The sequence below is a fragment of the Cololabis saira genome, chromosome 1 (assembly GCF_033807715.1).
Source record: "Cololabis saira isolate AMF1-May2022 chromosome 1, fColSai1.1, whole genome shotgun sequence".
NCBI lineage: Eukaryota > Metazoa > Chordata > Actinopteri > Beloniformes > Belonidae > Cololabis > Cololabis saira.
Window position 1 is genome coordinate 7,354,860 of NC_084587.1, and position 23,950 is coordinate 7,378,809.

Genomic DNA, 23,950 nt, shown 5'->3' on the forward strand with positions numbered 1-23,950 from the left:
TAGTAATTTATTAACTGAAGAGTAAGAGTATTACTCATTAGACAAGACATGTCTTACTTTAATCTGACATAAAAATAAGCTTTTTCATACTGATATTGTTCCTCAAGCGTCAAGCCAGGTATTTATTTATTACATGATTATGTCTTAATGTGTGCTGTGGATATTAATGTGAGGATGTCTGTGAAAATGACCAAATGTGTGTTTTTAACCACGAGTGTGTGCGTTTTTCTATATTAAGTGTTGATTTTTATTATGTAAAGCCCTTTGCATTATTATTGTATAAAAAGTGCTTTATAAATAAAGTTTTATTTGATTTGATTGATTGCACCATTTTCAAACAAAAATATTTAATAATTCAACCTTTGCCAATTAATACCTAAAGTAAAAGCGGGAAACTAAAGCGAGGTATTATAGAGGTACTTGTTTACAACAAAAAAGTACTGGTACGATTAAATGTACAGGGTTCACAAGTAGGTACAAATCAAAGGTTGGAAGACTTTATTAACCAATATTTCACTTACAATGGAGCATAGTGAAATGTATCAGATGTTTAAACGGAGGAAATGTACAATCTTAAGGAGAAAAAGGGAGGAAGGGAATGGTTTGTTTACATCCAGTTGATGGGACTTTTGTGAGGAGAATATCATCCCATTCCTGAGTCCTCCAGGACCCGGCTCCTGGGTCTTCTTTGTTGCATTTTTAATTTAATGAAGGGACAAATACAAGTAGGCCAGTTTAGAAACCTGGACGCTTCTACAAAGCCATTCTTTTGTAATTGATGAAATATCTGGTTCAGCCTCGTCTTGCTGAAAGATGCAAAGCCTTCCCTGGAAAAAAAACGATTCTGATTGGGAGCACGTTTCTCTAAAACCGTTCAGAATCTCTTTTCTCCAGATGTTTTAATTCTACATGAAAATACATATAAATACTGCTGAAAAAAATCTTTATTTAATTGCATGCACAGAAATACATTTTAAATATTCAAACCGACTTTTAATCTTAAACAAATACTTTTATGAGAAATTCTTAGAAAGTTTAGAAATACAACACTAACATACCCAGAAACCCAAACAGCTGGGTTGAATAATTTAAAATAAACTTCATGTTTTTAAATCACTGATCCATTTTCTCAAGCCTTAAATATATATATATATATATATATATATATATATATATGCTGTCTGATGATAGGGACATTTACAGACAGCGTCGTGCATTGTATGCGCAAGCGAACACACTTATACGCAAATTTGGTGTGTGCTCTGTACCTGTGAAGGCTGCACTTTTTAGAGCCTACTGTACCCCCATGTATACTGCTCACTTGTGGCGTCGCTATAAAAAGAGCAGTATGCAGAAACTGTGTGTCGCCTATAATGATGGGATGAGGCTGTTGCTCAAGGTGCCACGCTGGAGCAGTGCAAGTCAGCTGTTTGTCAGTGTCGGTGTGCCTACCTGCACTGCTGTACTGCGTAACCTTATGCACAGATGTATGTGCAGGTTGTCGGGCTCTGGGAACAATTTAATTCTCACACTGACTAACCCTGCACAGAGCTCAGTCAGGTTCTTCTCCAGAATCTGGAATCATTGGCGTAAAAGCCTTTATGTAAATGTCATGTGATATGTGATATGTGATTACTGTGGATTTTATTTTTATTTTTTGTACCCTTTGTCTGTTGTCTGTTGTGCTATGGACCTTGTGTCCTTAATAAAGTTTATTATATATATATATATATATATATATATATATATATATATATATATATATATATATATATATACGCACTGATTACTGACACGGAGTAAAAGCTGTATTTTTGTCCTGCCTGCTGTTGGATGATGTCGGAGTTGAGCTATTAGGTTGAATAGTACTTGAATAGAAGTGGAAGTGTCAAGATTCATATTAGAATATGTATATGTATGTATATATATATATATATATATATATATATATATATATATATATATACATACATATACATATTCTAATATGAATCTTGACACTTCCACTTCCATTCAACCTAATAGCTCAACTCCGACATCATCCAACAGCAGGCAGGACAAAAATACAGCTTTTACTCCGTGTCAGTAATCAGTGCGTCCTCTCATCGTTAGTGATTGTAATTAGTGCATCAGTTAAACCAGAAAACAGACACATGGTTGATCCTTGTACTTTAGGGCTGAGATTCACAGATTGTTCGGCTGGTGACTCTGCCTTCCTCGAGATTTAAGTTCATTTTGCAGGAAATCCACGATTAAAATACAATCCAGAGATGTAACTGATCACATTTCATCTCCACGTCGTTTCATAATGTAACAGATCACCATCTGTTATAATAAATTACCACCTGTTGTAATAGATTACCATCTATTGTAATAGATAACCACCCTTTTGTGATCGATTTATCATATGTTGTAAATCTGACTATCTGGCAACTTTTAATTGGAACCTCGACTTGTGTGTCTAATTAGATAAACGAGCTACATTTGAAGATATTTTGTCATATTTAATAAAGAAATCTTTGGACTCCATCATTGTTGCATATGTCTCACTTCATCATCAGTAGCAGTGTAATAAAACACTTGGAAGAAAATACTGGACGCTACAGCTACAAGAAGAAGAAGTGATGCTGTTGACATTTGAGGTGATTCTCCAACGGTGCGTCTTGTCGAACCGCCTCTCGCTTCGATTACAGCGTTCACTGTGAAGTCATTCTGACAACCAGTGTGTAAAGTCTTCTCCAGCACATCCCAAAGATTCTCAACGGGGTTCAGGTTTTGGACTCACTGGTCACCTGGTCTCATAACGTTGCTGAACCCAGACCGGACCAACGGCAGAGACCCCAGATCACTGCACCCATAGACATATATATACGTATATATGTATATATATATATATATATATATACGTATATATATGTCTATGATGGCACCGCCCCCACAGGGTTGTGCTGCATGAGGCTTGATGGGAGCATCCCTTCATCCGCCCATCACTCTGGAACTCTGGGTAAATCTGGACTCCTCAGACCCCATGACCCTCTCGGTGCGTCCGAAACACCATACTAAACAGTATATGGGTCAATGACGAATAAGGATTTTCAACAGGTCAATTTTAAAATAATAAAAAAAAGAATATCTATTGCAGTAGCTCAAACATTAAGAATGTTGTGTACAAATACATTAATATAAACATTTTAAATTAAGTGAGTTTTTAAGTGAGTTTTTTGTCAAGATGAATTGGCACTAGCCTTAAAAAAGGTCATGTGGTGCAACCATGATTCATATTAAAATAAATTAATTTCCTTAACAAGTTTTCAGTATTATACAAAAATGGTTGTTTTTTTAATGGTCGCACCCCATAATATTTCATAAAATTGACATCATCAGTCAAACTTTGTTTGTATATTATGATGGAAATATAAATACAAATGTGTTGCAATCTTACACACTACAAGACAGTTCGGAAATCATGCCAGATAGGACAGAAAATTGATTTAAAAACATTTAGAGTGATTTCAAAAAAGGTTTTCAAAACAAGAGTCAGGGTCGGACGGTCGCAGCACATGACATTTTGATGCTTAAAACAACAATAAAATCCCAAATAAGTAGTATTTTTTTGTAAAATTCAAGTGAGTCCATATGCGGGTAGTTCATATGGTATTTCTTTATCCATTAAAACCTTTTTTGAATTGAAAAAAAAATCTGTTTTTCAGAATATATAGGCGTCACGTCATTGACCCATATACTCAAAAAGTATACTTAAATTCGGCACACTTTTGAGTAAATATCAGTAGTATGCATTAATTGGGACGTACTACTCCGAGCGCACACGGCACTTCCTGCCGTTGGGAGGGGGAGTTGTTACCGTGGTAACAACTCCTGTCACAGCAGCAGTAGCAGCACCGCTCCGCTCTTTCCCGTTTATCCTGGCCCAAACAAGATGACATTCCTCCTGTGCTGTGTGGTTTTATTCTTACTATTTATTCTTACTTATTCTTCGTATCACACCTAATTACTCACATTTGAATTGTAGCGTGATGGTGATGCTGCTGCTGCTGCAGGTTTGCTCGGTACCGGTAACGTTATCCTCCATTTTTGTTGGTTGCTAAGTATCTGCGCAGCACTTAGCAACCTATAAAATCTCACATACTGTTCTCTCCACTCATTAGAGTGGAAGTATGGAATTTCGGACGCAGCATCTTCCTTTGCTCCAGAGTCCAATATCTTTATGCCCCTTCGCATATTAAAGCTTTTTCCTCTGATTAGCCCCACTGATGATGGTTTTCTTAAGGCTACACAGCCGTTTAGTTCCTACCTCTGCAGTTCCCTTCACACTGGTGAAAGGTTCTTACTTTCAGTTTTGAACATAGCTGCAACTTCTACTGGGTTTTTTTTTCATTTCACCAAACATTTAAGTGGTCGGTGATCTTGATCATCCAAGAAGATCCGCTCCCCTTCCAGGTCTTCCCCCAATTTTAACAGTTACTTAGATGTTCTCTTAGCTTGGTACCAATAACTCAAACCTTTTGAAACAGATTAACATTTTCCGCGACCGCAGGACTCGTCTTCTGACGTGTTTAGGAAACAATGAGCTGCTCACGGCATCAGTCAGGGTTAAACAGCTAATGTTACCTATTAGCTGAGTTAAATCCAGGTGTTGTTCTTGTTAAGCATCTGCACTGATAAATCATCTCATCAATACACGTTATCGAGAGGCCTGTTGTCTGAGGGAACAGCTCGCTTTTAACTCAACTTTTCAGATACGTCCAGAAATAAAAAGGTGAAATCACATTTGAGTTCATTAGTGGGATTTGATGTGAATGAAAGTTTAATCAGAAGTTGGTAGCGTCTGATATTGATCGCCAGCTCATGAATCAAACTGCATCATAATTGTTTTGAGAACAACTGTTCGTCTCGCTACTCGATGTAATAAATCATCATGAAACTCTTGACTCATGCAGAGTTACGAGCCTGTTCACGGCCGTCAGTGGACGCAGGAGGAGGAGGTTCAGAGGTCCATTATCTTGTCGTAAATACAGAACTGATCACCTGAATTCGTGGAGCTGGAGGCCGTGAAGATGCTGCACAGAGAGTTTCCTCTCTTTACCACCAGATAAAAGATGGAGGATCGATTTAACTTCCTGTAAACTCCCTCCGCTGTTGCATGCTGCTTCAGCCGCGTGATTCAACATCAACACAAACAACGGTCGTCCCTTTGTTAACTTATCTCCCGTGTATCAAAGCAAAGGAGGATTTTGGATGCAGTTTGCCTCAGAAAGGCCTCACAGGCCACGTTCTTCCCCAGTGAGCTCCTTTTAGATGCTCAAGTCCATGTTTGGACCACCGCCCTCTTACAGTTGCAACTTTATCACACAGAGAAATGTTGATTCTTATGATTTGCGTTCAAGCAACAATCTGTTTCACTGAGCTGGGGGGGAGGGCTTTTGTCTTTCCTGCCCCTTCTCCGTGGAACATGTTGCAAAAGGACTTGAAACTACAGGAACTTATCTCTTTTAATGACTTTATTCTTGTCAGGTGTGTGAAATAAGACCTGGAAACAGGCATTGCATAGAATTGTCAAATTGGTTTAATTCACCGTACAAATTGTTACAGATTACTTTTGTAATCCTGTATTTGACCCGGTCTTTGTACATTTTGACCGTATAGAAACGTAATTCTTGCATTTTAAGAATGAGATGTACCTGCTGTACTTTACTGCCCTTACTTTTTAACAACTTTTTCCGTAGCGGTGTATTGCGTCATTCAGGCAGCCAATCAGCACAGAGCCTCATTATCATAGCCCCGCCCACTCAGAATCCTGCATAGATAATGAGGTTAGAGAATGGGAAGATAAAGACATGGCTTAGAGGCTGAAATTCTAATTTATTTAGCAAAAACAATCAAAAGCTTGTTTTTAAGACATTCGAGGCCTGTTTAAAATAGGTATTAGATGCCAGAATAGGTCTCCTTTAAGCAAGAGGCTGTGATCACATGATCACATGACCACATGGCCGCGGTGTCACATTAGCGGTCTCTCTGTAACGGACACCGAGGACTGAATACTGATCAGAGGACGACCTCAGTAACCGCCTCACCAGAGACCAGATATAAATATTAAATAAAAACTACAAAAAGATATAACAGTAGTAACAACTTTACAATAACTTAAAATCTGTCGACGACAAACCTTCATCCGTGTTCAACAAGTTCTTAACGTTTCCTTCTGGTCAAAGTTCTGCTTCGGCCTCGTGAAACTCCTCGAGGCTCGTTTGAGTTTTTGATCTGATGAAACCGTCTACGAAAGCCGGTTCTGACCGTTTTTTCGTAGACCTGGGACTCCCAGCGCTACAGGGCGCCCCACCTGTCGGCGGGCGGGAAGCCGCTCACCTCCCCCACCTCCGTAAACGGCTGCTCTCCCAGCATGAAGGTCAGCTTGAACCTCATCCGAACATTTTCCTGTAAAACACATAAAAAAAAACACACGACGATGATGAAAGACAGACGGACGCAGTGGACGCTACGCCGCGTGACCCGAGAGACGGTGGGCGGTTGTCAGTTATGGCACTTTTCCACTAGAACCTACTAGGGCTGTTCGATTTTGCCCAAAAATAAAATCTCGATTTTTTTCTCTCAAAATCTGATTTTCGATTACGATTATTTTGTGAATTGACAAAAGGCAAAGAAATGATTTTCCCATTGGGCTTTAAGTGCAAACTTTTCTCTTATTAAAGCAAAAATGAATGAATAAAGTGCAAAACTCTGTAAAATAAGTTGAAAAAAAGTTGAAAAAAATATCATAAAATATAAAGTTTTATTTCTGAAAAAAAAAAAATCAGCAAATCAGCACTTGCAAACATACAGTAAGTTATATTTCCAATTAAATAAAACAAGACATTTTCTAATTAAACTAAACTGGGTCTTTGCATGCTAAATAATAATGCAACCCATGAAGGAGGTAGAGGTGTGTAATGTCAGTCATTACATTTGCTATTCACATTTGCAAGTTTTTTGCAAGGAACACGAGCCGGTCTACGGCATCTGGCTTGAGAGATGCCCGGTGGCCGTTACAACGCCCCCTCCTACACTAAAGAGCCTCTCCCATGTGGCACTTGTCGCAGGTATTGAGAGGTATTTCCATCAATCATTAATATGTGTGCAGACAAGGTAAAAAAAAAAATAAAAAAAAATTTAAAAAAAAGTGAAAAATCGATTTTACGATTTTCACGTTTTAACATTGTTCTAATTACATAATCGCGATTACGATTTAAAATCGATTAATCGAACAGCCCTAGAACCTACTCATCTCAACTCGGCCTGGTTTCTTTTCCACTACAATTCAGCACCTGGAGCAGAAGTAGGAGGTTGGAGAAGCTGCTATGACGTATTTGATTGTGTGATCTAAACGAAGAAGACAACAACACTAAAGATGTAGAACCTGGAGGAGATGATAGATGTGCTGCTGGGTCTGTGGCTTGTGTTCCATATCAGGTTAAAAAATGAGAGTGAGAGAAGCTTCAAGCGGCAACGCTTTTTAATTTTTTTAGTTTGTCTCGGTGCTGCTGAAAAGTCAGCTGGAGCCGTGAGCAGCTATGAAGAGACAGAGCTCCTGGTAGATCTGATCGTTCCTTATCGCCCGTCTAGATCCCTTTTTTTTTTTTTTTTACTTATTTTTTTTAATGAAAATTCCATCAACAATAACAGTGTCAGGTTTAACATACTTCACAAAGCAATTATTCTCATGTCCTTATTGTCCAGTGGTGATGCTGGTGTCCTCTTGCTGTGCTCTAGAATCTGTCCATTTTTCCCATTTTTCCCATTACAAATATTTCTTCCGCAGGTCTCAGCCACTGCCCCACGTTCGGTGGTTCTGCTTTATACCATAACCTTGTTATTGCTTTTTTACTTGCCGATAGCAGAACTTTAACAAGATATTCACCCTCTTTTTGTATTATATCTTGTGTCAAATTTCTCAAATAAAGTATCTTACAAGGTCTAGATCCCTTTTTAATTCTCTCCTCAGCCACCAGGTTTATGAACATCTGCACCTCAGAGTTGGATCATGAAACAGACTTCTGCTGCCGTTGCTGGTTTAATAAAATTATTATTAATGGTGCCATCGGTGTAAACCGGAGTCAAGTTCTCTCGTCTGATTATGTCTGACCTGGCAATAAAGCTTTTTTTGATTCTGATTCTGATGTCACATCCTGACTCAGACGTCTGACTCCAACCCCCCGACCAATCGGTGGCCTGTAGTGTGATGATGTCAGATACAGCCGACTCAGCCGCTTAGAACCTCAGCAGAGGTATTAGCATCTCCTCTCCATCCACCTCGATGTCGCATCATTAGAGGGCAATATAATATTAAATACAGAGGGGTCGCCCTGGGGAATAACTTCTCAAACCTGGTACCTGGCACTCCGTCCCTCCTTGTTTTCAAAAAAAGATTAAAAACAAACTCATAGCTGAGATGTAACAGCTGCTGACCCGTTACCATCACTGTCTGCTGTAGCTTGTGTGTCTGTCTCTACATGTACATACAAGTACACTGTACACTGTATATACTATAAATCCAGATGCTCTTTGTTTTGGTTTATGCTACAGTCTGCTCCTTTTATCATATTTTTAAAGATGTCTATTTTAACTATTATTAGTGATGCACCGATTGTTCGGTAACCAAAATTGTTCGGCCGAAAATGGCAAAAAAACACTTTCGGTGTTCGGTGGAATAAGTGGGGAAAAAAACCGAACAATTAATAACGGCGTTGTAAAATAAGGAAATAGACTGGCCGCTCCGTCCCGCAACGTTGTGCACTATATAAATCGTTGGCCAACCAAAAACTAACCCCATAAGAATTTTACCTAACATTCACCAGGAGGTGGAACCAAAACAACATAATGCTGGGAAATTAAAAAAATTTCATTTTTTTATGTTCAATAAATATTTTCTACCTTGTAATTTTGTAAAATATTTTTTTCTTTGAAAAGCATGCCTAAATCAAATGTATTTGATTTATGCAATGGTGAAAAAATTGGCAAAATAAATGAAAAACTGCTGAAGAACCATGTTCGGTATTGTTCGGTATTCGGCCAAGTGTTTATTATTATTTTCGGCTTCGGTTTCGGCCACAAATTTTCATTTCGGTGCATCACTAACTATTATTTAATTATCTTGTGTTTTTTTTCTTTACTGTCTGAAGTTTATTATAGAGGGGAGGTCACTTGATAAGCCTCTCACGTTTCTGACCTCTCCAGCACATTTTCTTTTATGTTGTTGTTTTTTTATTTCTTTTTTAATTTTCTCTAAATGCATTCCATTGTATTTTTTTTTCTTCTTTCAAAACTGTGCAAATAAATTAAAAAAAATCAAAAATAAAAAAAAAATCAGAGTAGTTACAGAAAAATATCTACTCGGCACGTTAGACCCCCAGTGGGAAAGAACCAAACCGAGTGGAGCTGAGCCGGGCTGAGTAGGTACTAGTGGAAAAGTGCTATCAGAACACGAGTGTATGAATATGAAAGAGAAAGCTGCAGGCTGACTTGTACCTTCAGAGGATTGGCGAGCAGCATGACCTGAGTGATGGCAGCGGGAGGGTGAACGGGATTATACGGAGCCAGCTCGTATCCTGACGGAGGCTGCAGCTTCACTTTCATCATCTAGAGGCGGCAGAACATCCACCAACGTCAGACAGGAGCAGCAAACCATCTCCACCATAGTTACATGACATTATATGCAACTTAACTTGTGTGCATGTAACTGACAAAACGTTATACATATTTACACTATAAAACAATAACAAACAAACTCTGTGTAACCGAAAAAGGAGTAGCTGAAGTCGAAGCTTATTTTTGCCGATCCTGTACCTTCCAAAAGATAACCCAGTTTATCAGTAATACAAAAGAAAAGAAAGAAAAGAAAATTTACTCTAAATCGCTCTGCATAATTAAATTATATTCAAATCATTTTGCATTGTAATCCTTAATTATTTTGTCTTTCAATATTTTTTTAAAACTCAACAGAGATGTACATAATTTCAGTTCATCTGTCCATTCCATAATTTGACTTCCAAAAATGAAACACATCTGTATTTAACTTTAATCCTCACATAACATGTTTCAAAGACCCATAGCCTTCTTAAATTATAATTGGTTTCTTTTAATCTAAAGAAATGTTGAATACAAGTAGGAAGGCTTTTATTTCTTAACTCGAAATAATATTTCTAATGCTTTTAAATAAACAATATCTATGAATTTTAATGTGCCTGCCTCTATAAATAATTTATTAGTAGTATCGCGATAAGAAACTATTTATTATTCTTACAACTCTTTTCGGGAGTTTAACTATAGGGTCTATATAAGTTCTGTATGTGTTTCCCCAAATCCGCACACAATATGACATGTATGGCTTTATAAGAGAGAAATACAATATGTGCAAACATTTTTTTGTCCAACAGATCCCTTGTTTTGTAAATAATACCAATAGATCTTGACAATGTCTGTCTAATGTAATGACTGTGTGGCTGTGGCAGATGAGGAGGGAGCTGGTGGTTATCTCCTCACCTTGGGGACGGCGGCCTGCAGCAGCACGTTCCTGACAGGATGGGGGGCGGCGCTGAGCACCGACGCCACCATCACCAGCACGTCGGGCCGACCCGGCGGACACTCGGTGGCGAAGTGCAGCAGGACACGGACGCCGTTCCGGTCATAAACCGTTACGGGGGAGACCTGACCTGGAAACAGCGAGGAGAGAAGGATAAGTGCAGTCCTGTAAACATCTGGGGACAATCATTGACTCTACCCTAAAATGTAAAGAGAACTGCAAAGCTGTGAGCAGGAAGGGACACCAGCGGCTGTTCTGTCTGAGGAAGTTTTCCCGTTTCCACATTGATAGGACCATGATGACACTTTTTTATTATCAGTAGGGTTGTCTCGATCAGGATTTTTTAGCTTCCCATCCCGATCACTTGAGTTTGAGTATCTGCCCATCCTGATTTTCTCCGATCCGATCACTTTTTTTGGCTCCGGATACATTTCCGATACTTTTTCCCGATCAGATACATTTTGGCAATGAATTAAAAAAAAAGAAAAAAAAAGAGGGGACTAAAACTAAATTATCCCAAGTGTCTTTTATTGCCCATTGGAGAACAACATGGACATTTATTTCAACAAAGCTTATCAGCACTGGTGCCACAAAATGTAAAAACATAAAATTGTAAAGTAAAACAAAAAGTGCAGAATAGTGCAATAACAAAAATAAATAAATACATTTAACTTCAAAAGAGGTAGTTGAATTACATCCAGTCAAACTCACAAACACAAGAAAATTAAAATACTTTTTGGCTTAACCTTAATGCAACATTCTGAATGGCATGAAATAAATAGCAGCAGCTTAATGCAACATGAACATTAATAAAATTTCACAATTCAAACATGTAAACCATGTTAGTTTCGTCACTTACTTTGTCGTTAAATGCAAAATATATATAAAACGATGTAATATATATTAAAAACATTAATAACTAGGAATGTCCCGATACTTTTTTGGCCGATACACATGTTTTGAAAATGCCGTGATCGGCCGCCCGATCGATCGGGACAACACTTATTATCACGCTTTTATTGAATCTGTTTGAACCTTTTCCCTGGTATCATGGTTCAGAAACCTGCCCCTAAAAGAAATGAGCTCTTACTCAACCGGATCATTAAATGGTCGGCTGGTTGGGGAAACACAGCTGGGCCTGGAGTCGCTGGACGCCAAGCAGTTGCAGCTCCAGCTCCATTTCAATGATGCCTCCAATCCCTTAGCGAGTGAGTTCCAGCTACATAGTCCCCAGAACTAGGAACTAGAGGAACAGCTTTGTCCCTGCTGCTGTCTCTCTTTTAAACAAATCTTAACGCATTTTACTTATTGCTGAGGTCTCTCCTGCTTCTATTCCAGGTCCTTCATCCCGACAGCCATCAGACTCTCCAACAACCAACTCTAGTCATTCAAGTGCAATAACCTGCTTTTCTGAAAGCACCACCTGTATATTTGCTCTGTTTAATTATGTACATATATTTTTATGGTCAGCATTTTTGTAAATTGCTTTCTCTTCAAGTAATGGCTCACGTCACTCCACAAGTACAGTTTAAAAGTGCAGTAACCTTCTCTCTTTAAATGCATCACTGGTATTTTTTGTCTCTTTGCACATGTTATTCGTTTTTCGGGTTTAGTACTCCTTTTGTACATTGCTCTTTTTTATTGCTCTTTTTAATTACTTAGCTATTTATTGGTACTTTTTTTTATACCTTTTCGTACTTTCGTGTATATTTTGTAAAAATTGTCGAGCGTGTGTATGTTTGCTGCTGCACAAGTGAATTTCCCCTCTAGGGGATCAATAACGTTATTAGAAACCCTGACCTTGGTTCTATCTCTATTTATTGTTCTTTGCCTTGTGAGCAACATCTACTTTTACCCTGTTCAGTGAGCATTGTGAGTACAGTCTTAAACCTGTTCTCTGTATTTGTCATGTTTCAAATTAATGACTGTAAAGAATGTGTGAGAGATTCTCCCATCTACTGCAAAACAAATCCACCTACGGCTACTAATAAGGTCAACTTGAACTTGAAGGACGAGCTCGTTACCGCGGGTTACGTGGCATTCGGACCCAGGGAAAGAAAACCGACCTCCAGCTTTGATCTCACTCCTCTTCAGTTCTCCCCCTGTGATTTCTGAAGTGCTCTTAAACCACAACATCCTGCTGTCATTCAGGTTTCCAGCGTCGCCACTGAGCGGCAGCAAAGTCAAACGTTCAGTTTTCCAACCACAACTCAGTCACACGCGCAGATGGAAGCTCTTTTTAGCACCATTCTCATATTTGTTTTCTTTGAATCAAAAAAGAATACAACTATCTGTGTTTGACGACAGCTATTTTGTGTTATTTTAATAACTTTGTTGTAGTTTTTTTTTTTTTTTTTTTTTTAAATTACATTTATTGGACTAAAACTCCCAAATTTAAGATACTCTTTCTGGGCTGCACAGTTAAAACCCTTGTGCTGTCTTTGGGTCAAGGGAGGGTGAAGAGAGAAAACATGGAATGAAGGAAGGGAAAAAAGATGGAAGGAAGGAAAGAAGGAAGTAAGGAAGAAAGGAGAAAAGAAGGAAAGAAGGAAGGAAGTAGGAAAGGGAGTAAGGAAGGGAGAACAGAGGGAAGGGAGGAAAAGAAGGAGGAAAAGATGGAAGGAAGGGAGAAAGGAGGAAAGAAGGAAGGAAGTAGGAAAGGGAGTAAGGAAGGGAGAAAAGATGGAAGGGAGGAAAAGGAGGAAAAGATGGAGGAAGGGAGAAAGGAGAAAAGAAGGAAGGGAGGAAAGAAGGAAGGAAGGGAGAAAGGAAGGAAAGAAGGGAGAAAAGGAAAGAAGGGAGGGAGGAAGAATGGAGAAAAGGAAAGAAAGAAGGGTGGGGAGAAGGAAGGAATGGAGAAAATAAGGAAAGAAGGAAGGAAAAGCAAAGAAGGTAATAAAGGAACGAATGACGAAAGGGAGGTAGGAAGAAAAAGGAGTAAAGGAGGGTAAAAAAGGAGGAAAAGAAGAAAGGAAGAAGGAAGGAGAGAGCATGACAGGAGGAAAGAAGGATAGAAGAATTGGGTCATTTTGACCCAAAGACAGCACAGACTATCTGGATCCAGGGTTTTTCATTCACACGCTGGCTCAATATTGAAAAAAGTTTATGAGATACCTCTACAGACTTTGCCTTTTCTAAATATTCCTCTTAGGGAAACTCAAAGGGGTGAGTGGACTAGAGCCACACTAAAGATTTGGAGGAAAATGAAGCAATAATTTGGCCTCCCAAAGGAAATTTCTGCACTGACCAGTATTGGCTTTATAAAAGATTTTGTACCTTCTCATTTGGATGTAGGATTTTAGAAAGTGGTCTGAACATGGTCTCACGAATCTACACCAACTTCATAAGAATAGTAGCCTTAAATCATTTGAACAGTTAAGAGAGGAATTTATGCTCCCCAACACGGACTTCTACAGATATTTACAATTAAGGAACTTTTTAACGATACATACGTATTGGGACAAAGTCTTGGAGCCTACTCCATTTGAACTGAAACGGAAATAAGAAAGTGATTGGACTTTTCTATGAAGCATTCTTAGGCATGGAGTTAAAAAATACATTAAGGATAAAAGAAAGATGGGAAATTGAAATGAATACGGATATATCACAGGACATATGGGAGGAAATATGCACAGAAGCACCACTTAGTCACCAATTCAAATAACTGGAGGGAATACAAATGGAAGGTGATCACAAGGTTCTTTCGGACACCAGAAATACACTTCAAAAACTCAAAATCTTAACAAGAATATTTGTCTTATTTCTAGTTAAAATGTCTCATTTTTAGTCAAAAGATCTTATTACACTTAAAACAAGACTCATCACTGGAAAAAACAACAATTTTCACCTGTTTCAAGTAGATTTACACTTAAAATAAGTAGAAAAATCTGCCAGTGGAACAAGATTTGTTTTGCTTGTAATGAGAAGATAAATCTTGTCCCACTGGCAGATTTTCCTACTTATTTCAAGTGAGAATTTACTTGAAATAGAATAGAATAGAATAGAATAGAATATCCTTTATTTTCTCCCTCAGTGGGGAAACTTATTTCCCCAGGAAACAGGTGAAAATGGTCAAATAAGTTATTTTTCTGGTGATGACTCTTGTTTTAAGTGTAATGAGATTTTTCTGACTAAAAATTAGACATTTTAACTAGAAATAAGACAAATGTTCCTGGTAAGATTTTGAGTTTTTGCAGTAGTGGCCAAAATGGGTCATACACACTCTAATAAATGCTGGAGAAACTGTGGCCGGCAGATAACCAACCATACTCACATATTCTGGACATGCTCAAAATGAAATACATATTGGGAAGATGTGTTTGGGGCCCTTTCAGTAGTATTTAATCAAGATCTCATAAAAGATCCGACGGTGGCAACACTAGGTGTGATACCGGAAGGAATTGAGGGTAGAGGTAAAACATATCTCTTACAGATATTACTGAAAGCAGATGGAACAGATAACATACTGAGTAATACATAAGACACACTAATACCCTCCCCCACCTCACCCCTTTTTTATTTATTTATTTTTTTCATATTTATTATTTTTATATACTTTATTTATTAATTAATTTATTTTTTCTCTCCTTCTGTGTCTCGCTCTTATCTTTATTGCTTTGCTAATTAAATGGTGCAACTAGTCTGTGGGTACAGACAGAATAAATAGAAAATGGTAGAAAATGTGTATGTAAAGGAATGTATAAGTTGCTGATACTGAAATAAAAACTAAGTTAAAAAAAAATGTTAATTGGAAAGTGTTTTTTTTTTTAAATTGCGTAATTAGTTTTTTAAATTATTATATTAATTGAAATTTGATTTCTTAGGAAAAAGGGACAGATAAAATAAGCTTAGTCTTCTTTCTGTTCCCGTTCATTCAAGGAAAGAGATTTGTTGTAATTATATTGAGCTGTTTTGTTTTTCTTTTAATGAATGAAATAAAGAAGAAAGAAGAAGAAGAAGAAGTTCTGATTCCTATGCATCTCTCAACCCCGTCAGGGTGACCTCTGACCTCTGACCTCTCCCGAACTCATGCAGCGGACAAGAACTCCTGCAAACTCCTGCTTGGCTTTGTACGGATATGTAGATGTGTAAATATGTAGATGAACAGATGAGCTGGAACTCACTGGGCTTGACGGCCTCCAGCGGTACGAACACGGCGGCCAGAGACGCCTCCGCTCCCTCGGCGGCGCCGGTCGGGCTCACGGGGAGAACCAGAGCGTCTGCCAGCGGCTTCACGTCCGCCAGGGTCGTGGTGGTCGGGGGACTCGGCCGCCCTCGCATCGCCGCGGCCGTTAGCGAGGCAGCCGAGGTGGACGGGCCGGCGGGGCTGGAGGAGGGAAACGGCAACATTTACTTACTTTATCTTAATTTATCTTCATTCTTTGTTTGTTGCATCTTGGTCCTTTTAGAATCAGATACCTAGATAGATGTACAGATGTGAACGGATCAGCTGCACAGAACTTTTACAATATTATTGGTGCTGTGACCTAAAACATATACAGTAATGTACGGCGAGAGACCACCGGCTGCTTTGAGTACTTAAGAGTTATGGAGGATTCTATCCAGTTTTATGGAGCAATTTTGGAGATATTTGAGTTTGGTTTAAATGAAAAACGTGTTTATAATTTTCTCTGCTCTCTGCATCGCCCACAAAAGAGAGCATGACGGATGATGTGTAGCATTCACCACCTAAAACAGACAAAAATACCTGCATTTCTAAACCTCTGTTATTTGAAATGATGTCAGTAAAAAATTGCTAACGCCATTATTCCTTGACGAACTAATAATTGATCATTAAATTTGTTAGCAACTGATTTAAATCATTGATTTTTGTCGACTACATCGATCATTCGTTGCAGCTTTAGTACATATACAATAATCCCTGGCTATAACGCGGTTCAGCTTTCACGTCTCGCTGCTTCACGGATTTGCATTGTGCATCGTGTTCTGCATTCTGATTGGCTTAACAGTCTCCCCGCTACAGTTCTCAGATATAATCCATGGTGGCATGTCGGTTTATAAGAATCTTTTTGCCCGGAAGAAATTAAGAGTGACAAAAACTACCCATAACTATCTATTTCTTCTCCGGAAAAAACACAATCTCGAAATGTCGAGATTAATGTAGAAGTAAAATTTCAAGAATAAAGTCAAAATTTTGTGATTAAAGTTGAAATGTTGAGAAAAAAAGGCAAAATTTCGACTTTATTCACAAAATTTCGACTTTATTCTTGAAAGTGTATTTCAACATTATTCTCGACATTTCAACTTTTTTCTCGAAGTGCTCAATAAAAAAAAATCTTCCTCTCTCAAACATTTTTTCTCCTGCATGGCCCTAATACTCTTCCGTATAACTGGACCGGCGCCGCCGACCCAGTTTTAGGTTTGAGGTCACATGTGACTCACTTTTTTTTTTTTTTTTTTACTTTGTCTGCATATATATTAATGGTTAATACCAAGTTTGGTAAAAAAAAAAAAAAAAAAAAATCTTTTTTTTTTTAAAGATTTTTTTGGGCTCTAGTGGCCCTTTATTGAAGATGCAGACTGGAAAGGGGTAGAGAGAGAGAACGGGGAAGACACGCAGCAAAGGTGCGCAGGCCGGGATTCGAACCTGCGACCGCTGCAGGAGGAGGACTGTAGCCTCAGTATATGAGCCGCTGCTTAACCCACTGCGCCACCGAGCAGCCCAAGTTTGGTAAAATTTAAAGCATATGTATTTTATTCTTCTTAATCTTTTCTTTTTTGACTCACTAATCGATGTCTCCCAGGTCCAGCATGGGGAGGTCGTGGGAACCGTGGCCGAGGGGAGACGATGGCGACCGGGAGACTCCGGGGAAAGAGCAGAGCTGCGGTGGAAGAGCGGACCGAGCCACGCCGGCCGGCGCTGAACCGGGAAACCGTTGGACCGCGACTGCAGAAGAAAGCAGCGGAGTGGGGAAGAAGGGGAAGTCCGCTGGAGACGTTCTGGTGGGACCACCGGAGGCCGCCGCTGCAGAGTCTAGGAGGAGCGAAGCTGCAGAGAACGCAGCAACGGAAGACGGACCGGGGTCCAAGAGACCCGAATCTTCACAGGGAAGCTGGAACACAAGGCAGAAAAGATGCAGCTTTACTTCCAGGGGGCAAAGACTTTAAAGACACGTAGAAATACCACTTTCTGATCACATGGGGGCAGCTATTAAAAGAAAGATCGTGTAACAGGTTCAAGCCGAGGAGCTGGAGGTCGTCTGGGTGGCGGGATTCAACCGGGGTGGAGACAGAACTTTGCCCTCAAACCCGTCCAGACCAACCCAGAACCTGTCGCTCCGGTTTCAGGCGTCAGGTGTCACTGCGTAAGCCAACGGCAACCATTCAATTAAAGTTGCTTTCGTCAACAAAAATTATGACTAAATATCGTCATCAACAAACCTTTATCACCCGAGGAAAACGAGACGCAACGAAAAAGGCTGGTCATGTGACGATAATTAAATATACAATGCAATATCGTAGAAGAATAAAAACGAGACTGAAATGTAGATTACAAAATAAAAACTCTGCTAAAATGTGTCTCCATTTTCGTTGACCAAAACGAGACGAAATGTTCTACCAAAGCTCCTTAATGTCCATGTTTTCAGTAGTTTCTCTGGTTTAATGTCCATGTTTTCAGTAGTTTCTCTGGTTTAATGTCCATGTTTTCAGTAGTTTCTCTGGTTTAATGTCCATGTTTTCAGTAGTTTCTCTGGTTTAATGTCCATGTTTTCAGTAGTTTCTCTGGTTTAATGTCCATGTTTTCAGTAGTTTCTCTGGTTTAATGTCCATGTTTTCAGTAGTTTCTCTGGTTTAATGTCCATGTTTTCAGTAGTTTCTCTGGTTTAGTTCTGCTGGGTGACGTTAGTCCTCAATCCCAGTTGCTGCAGCAGGAATCAGATCCAGAAGATGCAGCTGCAGAGTTAGAGGCTGATGCCGTTAACGCAGAGCTCTAGGTTCACGTCAATTAAAAACAAAGTTACATACAGAAACGCGGGGATCTGCTCTGGGGCTGGAGAAGAAGAAGAAACCATCTTTGGATACACTTTCCTACATAGACGTGGAAAAGAAAACCCAATGTGCCGTCGAAAAAGAAAAAGACGGGGAGAAATGCGGAAAAATAAATATGTTGTAAACTCAAAATAGAGTCTTCTGTATCTGGAATGAATGTATTCTTGAGTCTATAAGGTAACAATAATATAATAATAAGATAACCTCGTTTGAATTGTAAAATGGGTTTGCCTAAATACAATCTTTGACTAAAATAAAACTAATATGCTCAGGCTTTTAGTCGACTGAAACTTGACACGGCTAAAAGGAGAATGAACGTGACTAAAACTAATAAAAACTAAAATGATAGCTTGACCCAAAGACTAGACTAAAACTAAAACTGAAACAGGCTGAGAAAAACAACACAACCTTCAATGTACACTTCACTACGGAGCCCCTAAAGGGACACAGATTGTTTTTTATTTTTATAATGAGTTTTAAGCGTGCGCGTAAAACCTTTAAGTGAGCACGTAAAGTTGGTTACTTGCAAGCAAAGTGGTAATGTCCTTATAATGGAGTCCCAGGTTAAAATATAGCTCAGTTAAATCCTGTAATGTCATTTCCATTCATAAACAGAGCAGGAGCAACTGGATGGTCCCCTGTTCCAGCAATACTCCCATGTACTTGTTTTTACGCGCTCACGTAGAATAACTTTTAGGCGCTCACTTATAAGTTTTGCGAGAGCGCGTGAAACTTTTTAGTGAGTGCATGAACGTTTTACGTGCTCACGTAAACAACTTTATGTGTTCACTTAAAGGTTTTACGTGCGCGCGTAAAGGTTTCACGCGCGCGCTTAAAACTCGTTATATATTTAAAAAAAAATCTGTGTCCCTTTAGGGACTCCGTACTTCACAAACGTTTCACCTGGATTTCACTGCGGAGAATATCTAAACGCCCCCATGTGGCCACAAGTGGTATTGCAACGTTTAGTAGCTTTAACATTTATAATAATTACTGGTTTTAACTTCAGTACCTGCACAGTTTGCACGTGAATGATCTCATTTCCAGGGCCGGTTTGACAGGGATCTGTGAAGAGTCACTAATATGTTGAAACACATCTGAAGGAATCCTCGAACGAAGAAGGTTCAGATGCTTGATACCTAAAAGCAGCAGCTCGTCGTCCAGCAGAGACGGCGTTGACGCAGGTACGTTGACACACTCGGACCGAGGGTCAGCGGGCGCCGATCCACACAGCAGGTCGGCTGGAAAAGCCCGGGAAGCTGCTGCGGGCTCCTGCTCGGGTGGAGGGGGGCTGTGGAGGTCCAAACCCAGCAGGTCCACCAGAACCTCCGACTGACTCGTGCTTCCAGTCACTATCATGGAAAAAAAGATTCATCATCAAGTACATTTCTGTCTCCGTGCGCCAGGAAGGGGTTTGAGTTCCCTGAAATGTTTCCTCCTATTGTTTTAGGAGTTTATTGTGTGGTTGCAGCGCTTTCATGCTGTTGTTTTGTTCTTCTTCAACAAGATGCCACAATACAATACAAAAAAAATACATTTTACCTGGTACGACATATATAATGTAAAAAAAGATGGATTTTTTTTTTACATTATATATGTTGTACCAGTAAAAATAACAAATACAGTACATATAAACAATGACGCAGCCGACAGGGTCGTCTAGAGCAGTGGTTCTCAACCTTTTTGGGATCCTGGACCCCCTGCAAAGTTCTGGTCAACTCTTAGGAACCATGCCGTTTCTTTTCCGGGAATAATGTTGAAATACAATTTTGAGATGTTGCGATTAATGTTGAAGTACAATTTCGAGAAAAAAGTCGAAATGTTGAGAAAAAAGTCAAAATGTCGAGATTAATGTTAAAATACAATTTCAAGAATAAAGTTGAAATTTCGCCTTTTTTCTCAACATTTCAACTTTATTCACGAAATTTTGACTTTTTTCTCGACATTTCGCCTTTTTTCTCAATATTTGTACTTCAACATTAATCTCGACATTTCGACTTTTTTCTCAACATTTTGACTTTTTTCACAAATTTTGACTATTTTCTCGACATTTCGACTTTTTCTCGAAGTGCATAATGAAAAAAAAAATCTTCCTCCTCTAAAATATTATTTTTATTTTTCTCCTGCCTGGCCCTAATACTCTTCCGTAGAAGAAGTCCTGCTTCTCTAGCTCAAAGTTTTTCATAAGCTGCTGCAGGGATTTTAATGTAGTGTTGGAGGATATTGTGCAATACGAGGTGATGCCTAGATCTGTCCAACGTTTAAATCTGCTGTCCAATTCAGCCGGTTTAAAATCTGTATCCATTGCTATTCAATGAAATATTCGTGCATTTCTCTCAAATTTCAGGTGTCAGTTTTTTGTGCAAGATATTTAAGGGATCTCCAACTAGTCATTGTATCCAGATTTTGTTTTAGGAGTGTTTTATCCCCTAGAAGAGATGGGAGAGGCGCACTTTGTAACAGTCTTCCAAACAAGGTAGGCTACAATTGCTTTTCAGAGCCGCTTCAAATCAAGCATCCACCATCTGCAGCACGGACAAAACACGCCTGCCACCGCGTTTTTTATTTTCCAATCCCCAAGTGTTCAAGGGTGATTTGAACTGATAAACATTTACAAGCCGAAAAAAGCTCTGAGGGAGAAGCCTGTGGATAAAACAAAAAGAGAAATGCAACAGATCTATTAGGATGTATCTGCCATGCTTTCTCATCAAAACTTCTGATTTCTGTCACTGCTGCCTGCAGGTTTGTCTCCAACAGCAACGAGAGAAACCCCGCTGCTTCTGGCAACAGCAGAAATCCTCTTTTTTATTTAATCGTACGAATGTAAAAACTTGTGGACTGGCCATCAAAAAGGTGTTAAATAACAAGCTGTAACACGCTGGCTTTATGTTCATCTTCTTTGCTTTCATCCGTCGAGGCTCAGAGGAAGACAGAAAGGATGGGGGGGGGGTTATAAGTTATCTTCTGCTTCCCACTTCCCTATTAATACTGGGCTAATAATAAAAGCTTGGACTATATAAAACACATCCTTTTAGAGAGAGAGCTGAGACAAGTGATGCAAACACAGTAAAAAAGTCGTCTGAATTTGAATCTGAAAAAAAAGAAACTTGTTTCAGTTTTGGTACAAAGTATATTCAAAGCCAGTGTCTAGGAAGTAAGAGCTAATCCCCAGGTCCACTTCAGAGCTGCTCAACTTTATTTCGAGCCATCTGGCACCTGCCCCAGATCGGAGAGATGCCCCCTCTTTTTCTCTTCTGTACATGTCTGCAGGCCAGAGCTTCAGGAGCTGCATGCTGCGCTGCAGCCCCCCCTCTCATAATGCCACTGTTTGCTTCCATCTGTCTGTGTTGATGTCTGGTAGATGCCTGCTGACATCCTGACCTGCAAAGTGGTGGAGCTGAGGTCCTTAACCCTTCCTGCTCCCCGGGTGCCGGGCCATTGCATGGAAGACCACTGCATTTAACCCTTGTGCTGTCTTCAGGTCAGGGAAGAAGGGAGGAAAGAAGTAAGGAAGGAAGGAAGGAAGTAAGGAAGGAAGGAAGGAAGGAAGGAAGGAAGGAAGGAAGGAAGGAAGGAAGGAAGGAAGGAAGGAAGGAAGGAAGGAAGGAAGGAAGGAAGGAAGGAAAGAAGGAAGGGAAAAAAGAAGGAAGGAAGGGAGAAGGGAAGGAAGGAAGGAAGGAAAGAAGGAAGGAAGGAAGGAAAGAAGGAAGGAAGGAAGGAAGGAAGGAAGGAAGGAAGGAAGGAAGGAAGGAAGGAAGGAAGGAAGGAAGGAAGGAAGGAAGGAAGGGAAAAAAGAAGGAAGGAAGGAAGGAAGGAAAGAAGGAAGGAAGGAAGGAAAGAAGGAAGGAAGGAAGGAAGGAAGGGAGGAAAGAAGGAAGGAAGGAAAGAAGGAAGGGAGGGAAGAAGGAAGGAAGGAAGGAAAGAAGGAAGGAAGGAAGGAAGGAAGGGAGGAAAGAAGGAAGGAAGGAAAGAAGGAAGGGAGGGAAGAAGGAAGGGAGGAACGAAGGAAGGAAGGAAAACAAGAAGGAAGGAAAGAAGGAAGGAAGGAAGGAAGGAAAGAAGGAAGGGAGGGAGGGAGGGAGGGAGGAAGGAAGGAAGGAAGGAAGGAAGGAAGGAAGGAAGGAAGGAAGGAAGGGAGGAAAGAAGGAAGGGAAAAAAGAAGGAAGGAAGGGAGAAGGGAAGGAAGGAAGGAAGGAAGGAAGGGAGGAAAGAAGGAAGGAAGGAAGGAAAGAAGGAAGGAAGGAAGGAAGGAAAGAAGGAAGGAAGGAAGGAAGGAAGGAAGGAAGGAAGGAAGGAAGGAAGGAAGGAAGGAAGGAAGGAAGGAAAGAAGGAAGGGAGGGAAGAAGGAAGGGAGGAACGAAGGAAGGAAGGAAAGAAGGAAGGGAGGGAAGAAGGAAGGGAGGAACGAAGGAAGGAAGGAAAACAAGAAGGAAGGAAAGAAGGAAGGAAGGAAGGAAGGAAAGAAGGAAGGGAGGGAGGGAGGGAGGAAGGAAGGAAGGAAGGAAGGAAGGAAGGAAGGAAGGAAGGGAGGAAAGAAGGAAGGGAAAAAAGAAGGAAGGAAGGGAGAAGGGAAGGAAGGAAGGAAGGAAAGAAGGAAGGGAAAAAAGAAGGAAGGAAGGGAGAAGGGAAGGAAGGAAGGAAGGAAAGAAGGAAGGAAGGAAGGAAAGAAGGAAGGAAGGAAGGAAGGGAGGAAAGAAGGAAGGAAGGAAAGAAGGAAGGGAGGGAAGAAGGAAGGGAGGAACGAAGGAAGGAAGGAAAACAAGAAGGAAGGAAAGAAGGAAGGAAGGAAGGAAGGAAAGAAGGAAGGGAGGGAGGGAGGGAGGGAGGAAGGAAGGAAGGAAGGAAGGGAGGAAAGAAGGAAGGGAAAAAAGAAGGAAGGAAGGGAGAAGGGAAGGAAGGAAGGAAGGAAGGAAGGGAGGAAAGAAGGAAGGAAGGAAGGAAAGAAGGAAGGAAGGAAGGAAGGAAAGAAGGAAGGAAGGAAGGAAGGAAGGAAGGAAGGAAGGAAGGAAAGAAGGAAGGGAGGGAAGAAGGAAGGGAGGAACGAAGGAAGGAAGGAAAGAAGGGAAACAAGAAGGAAGGAAAGAAGGAAGGAAGGAAGGAAGGAAGGAAGGAAGGGAGGGAGGGAGGGAGGAAGGAAGGAAGGAAGGAAGGAAGGAAGGAAGGAAGGAAGGAAGGAAGGAAGGAAGGAAGGAAGGAAGGAAGGAAGGAAGGAAGGAAGGAAGGGAAAAAAGAATGAAGGAAGGAATGAACATGGAAAGAATGTACGAGGGGAGAAAAAAGGAATGGAAGAAGAGAGCAGGAGGAAAGAAGGAACAGGACAATTAGGTAATTTTGACCCAAAGACAG

The 23,950-nt window shown here is 40.1% G+C and overlaps 1 protein-coding gene across 1 annotated transcript in view; it reads right to left on the reverse strand.

The window, feature by feature from the left end:
* Window positions 1-5,217: 5,217 nt before the first annotated feature.
* Window positions 5,218-23,950, reverse strand: part of LOC133454388 (ADP-ribosylation factor-binding protein GGA3-like) — a 48,463-nt gene continuing 29,730 nt past the window's right edge. The window contains exons 11-17 of the mRNA XM_061733169.1: window positions 19,744-19,956; window positions 19,617-19,669; window positions 17,342-17,667; window positions 15,718-15,920; window positions 10,555-10,724; window positions 9,541-9,651; window positions 5,218-6,453 (exon numbers count right to left, since the gene is read on the reverse strand). Coding sequence (XP_061589153.1) covers window positions 6,343-6,453; window positions 9,541-9,651; window positions 10,555-10,724; window positions 15,718-15,920; window positions 17,342-17,667; window positions 19,617-19,669; window positions 19,744-19,956 — 1,187 coding nt within the window. The 3' untranslated portion in view covers window positions 5,218-6,342. The remainder of the gene's footprint in view (window positions 6,454-9,540; window positions 9,652-10,554; window positions 10,725-15,717; window positions 15,921-17,341; window positions 17,668-19,616; window positions 19,670-19,743; window positions 19,957-23,950) is intronic.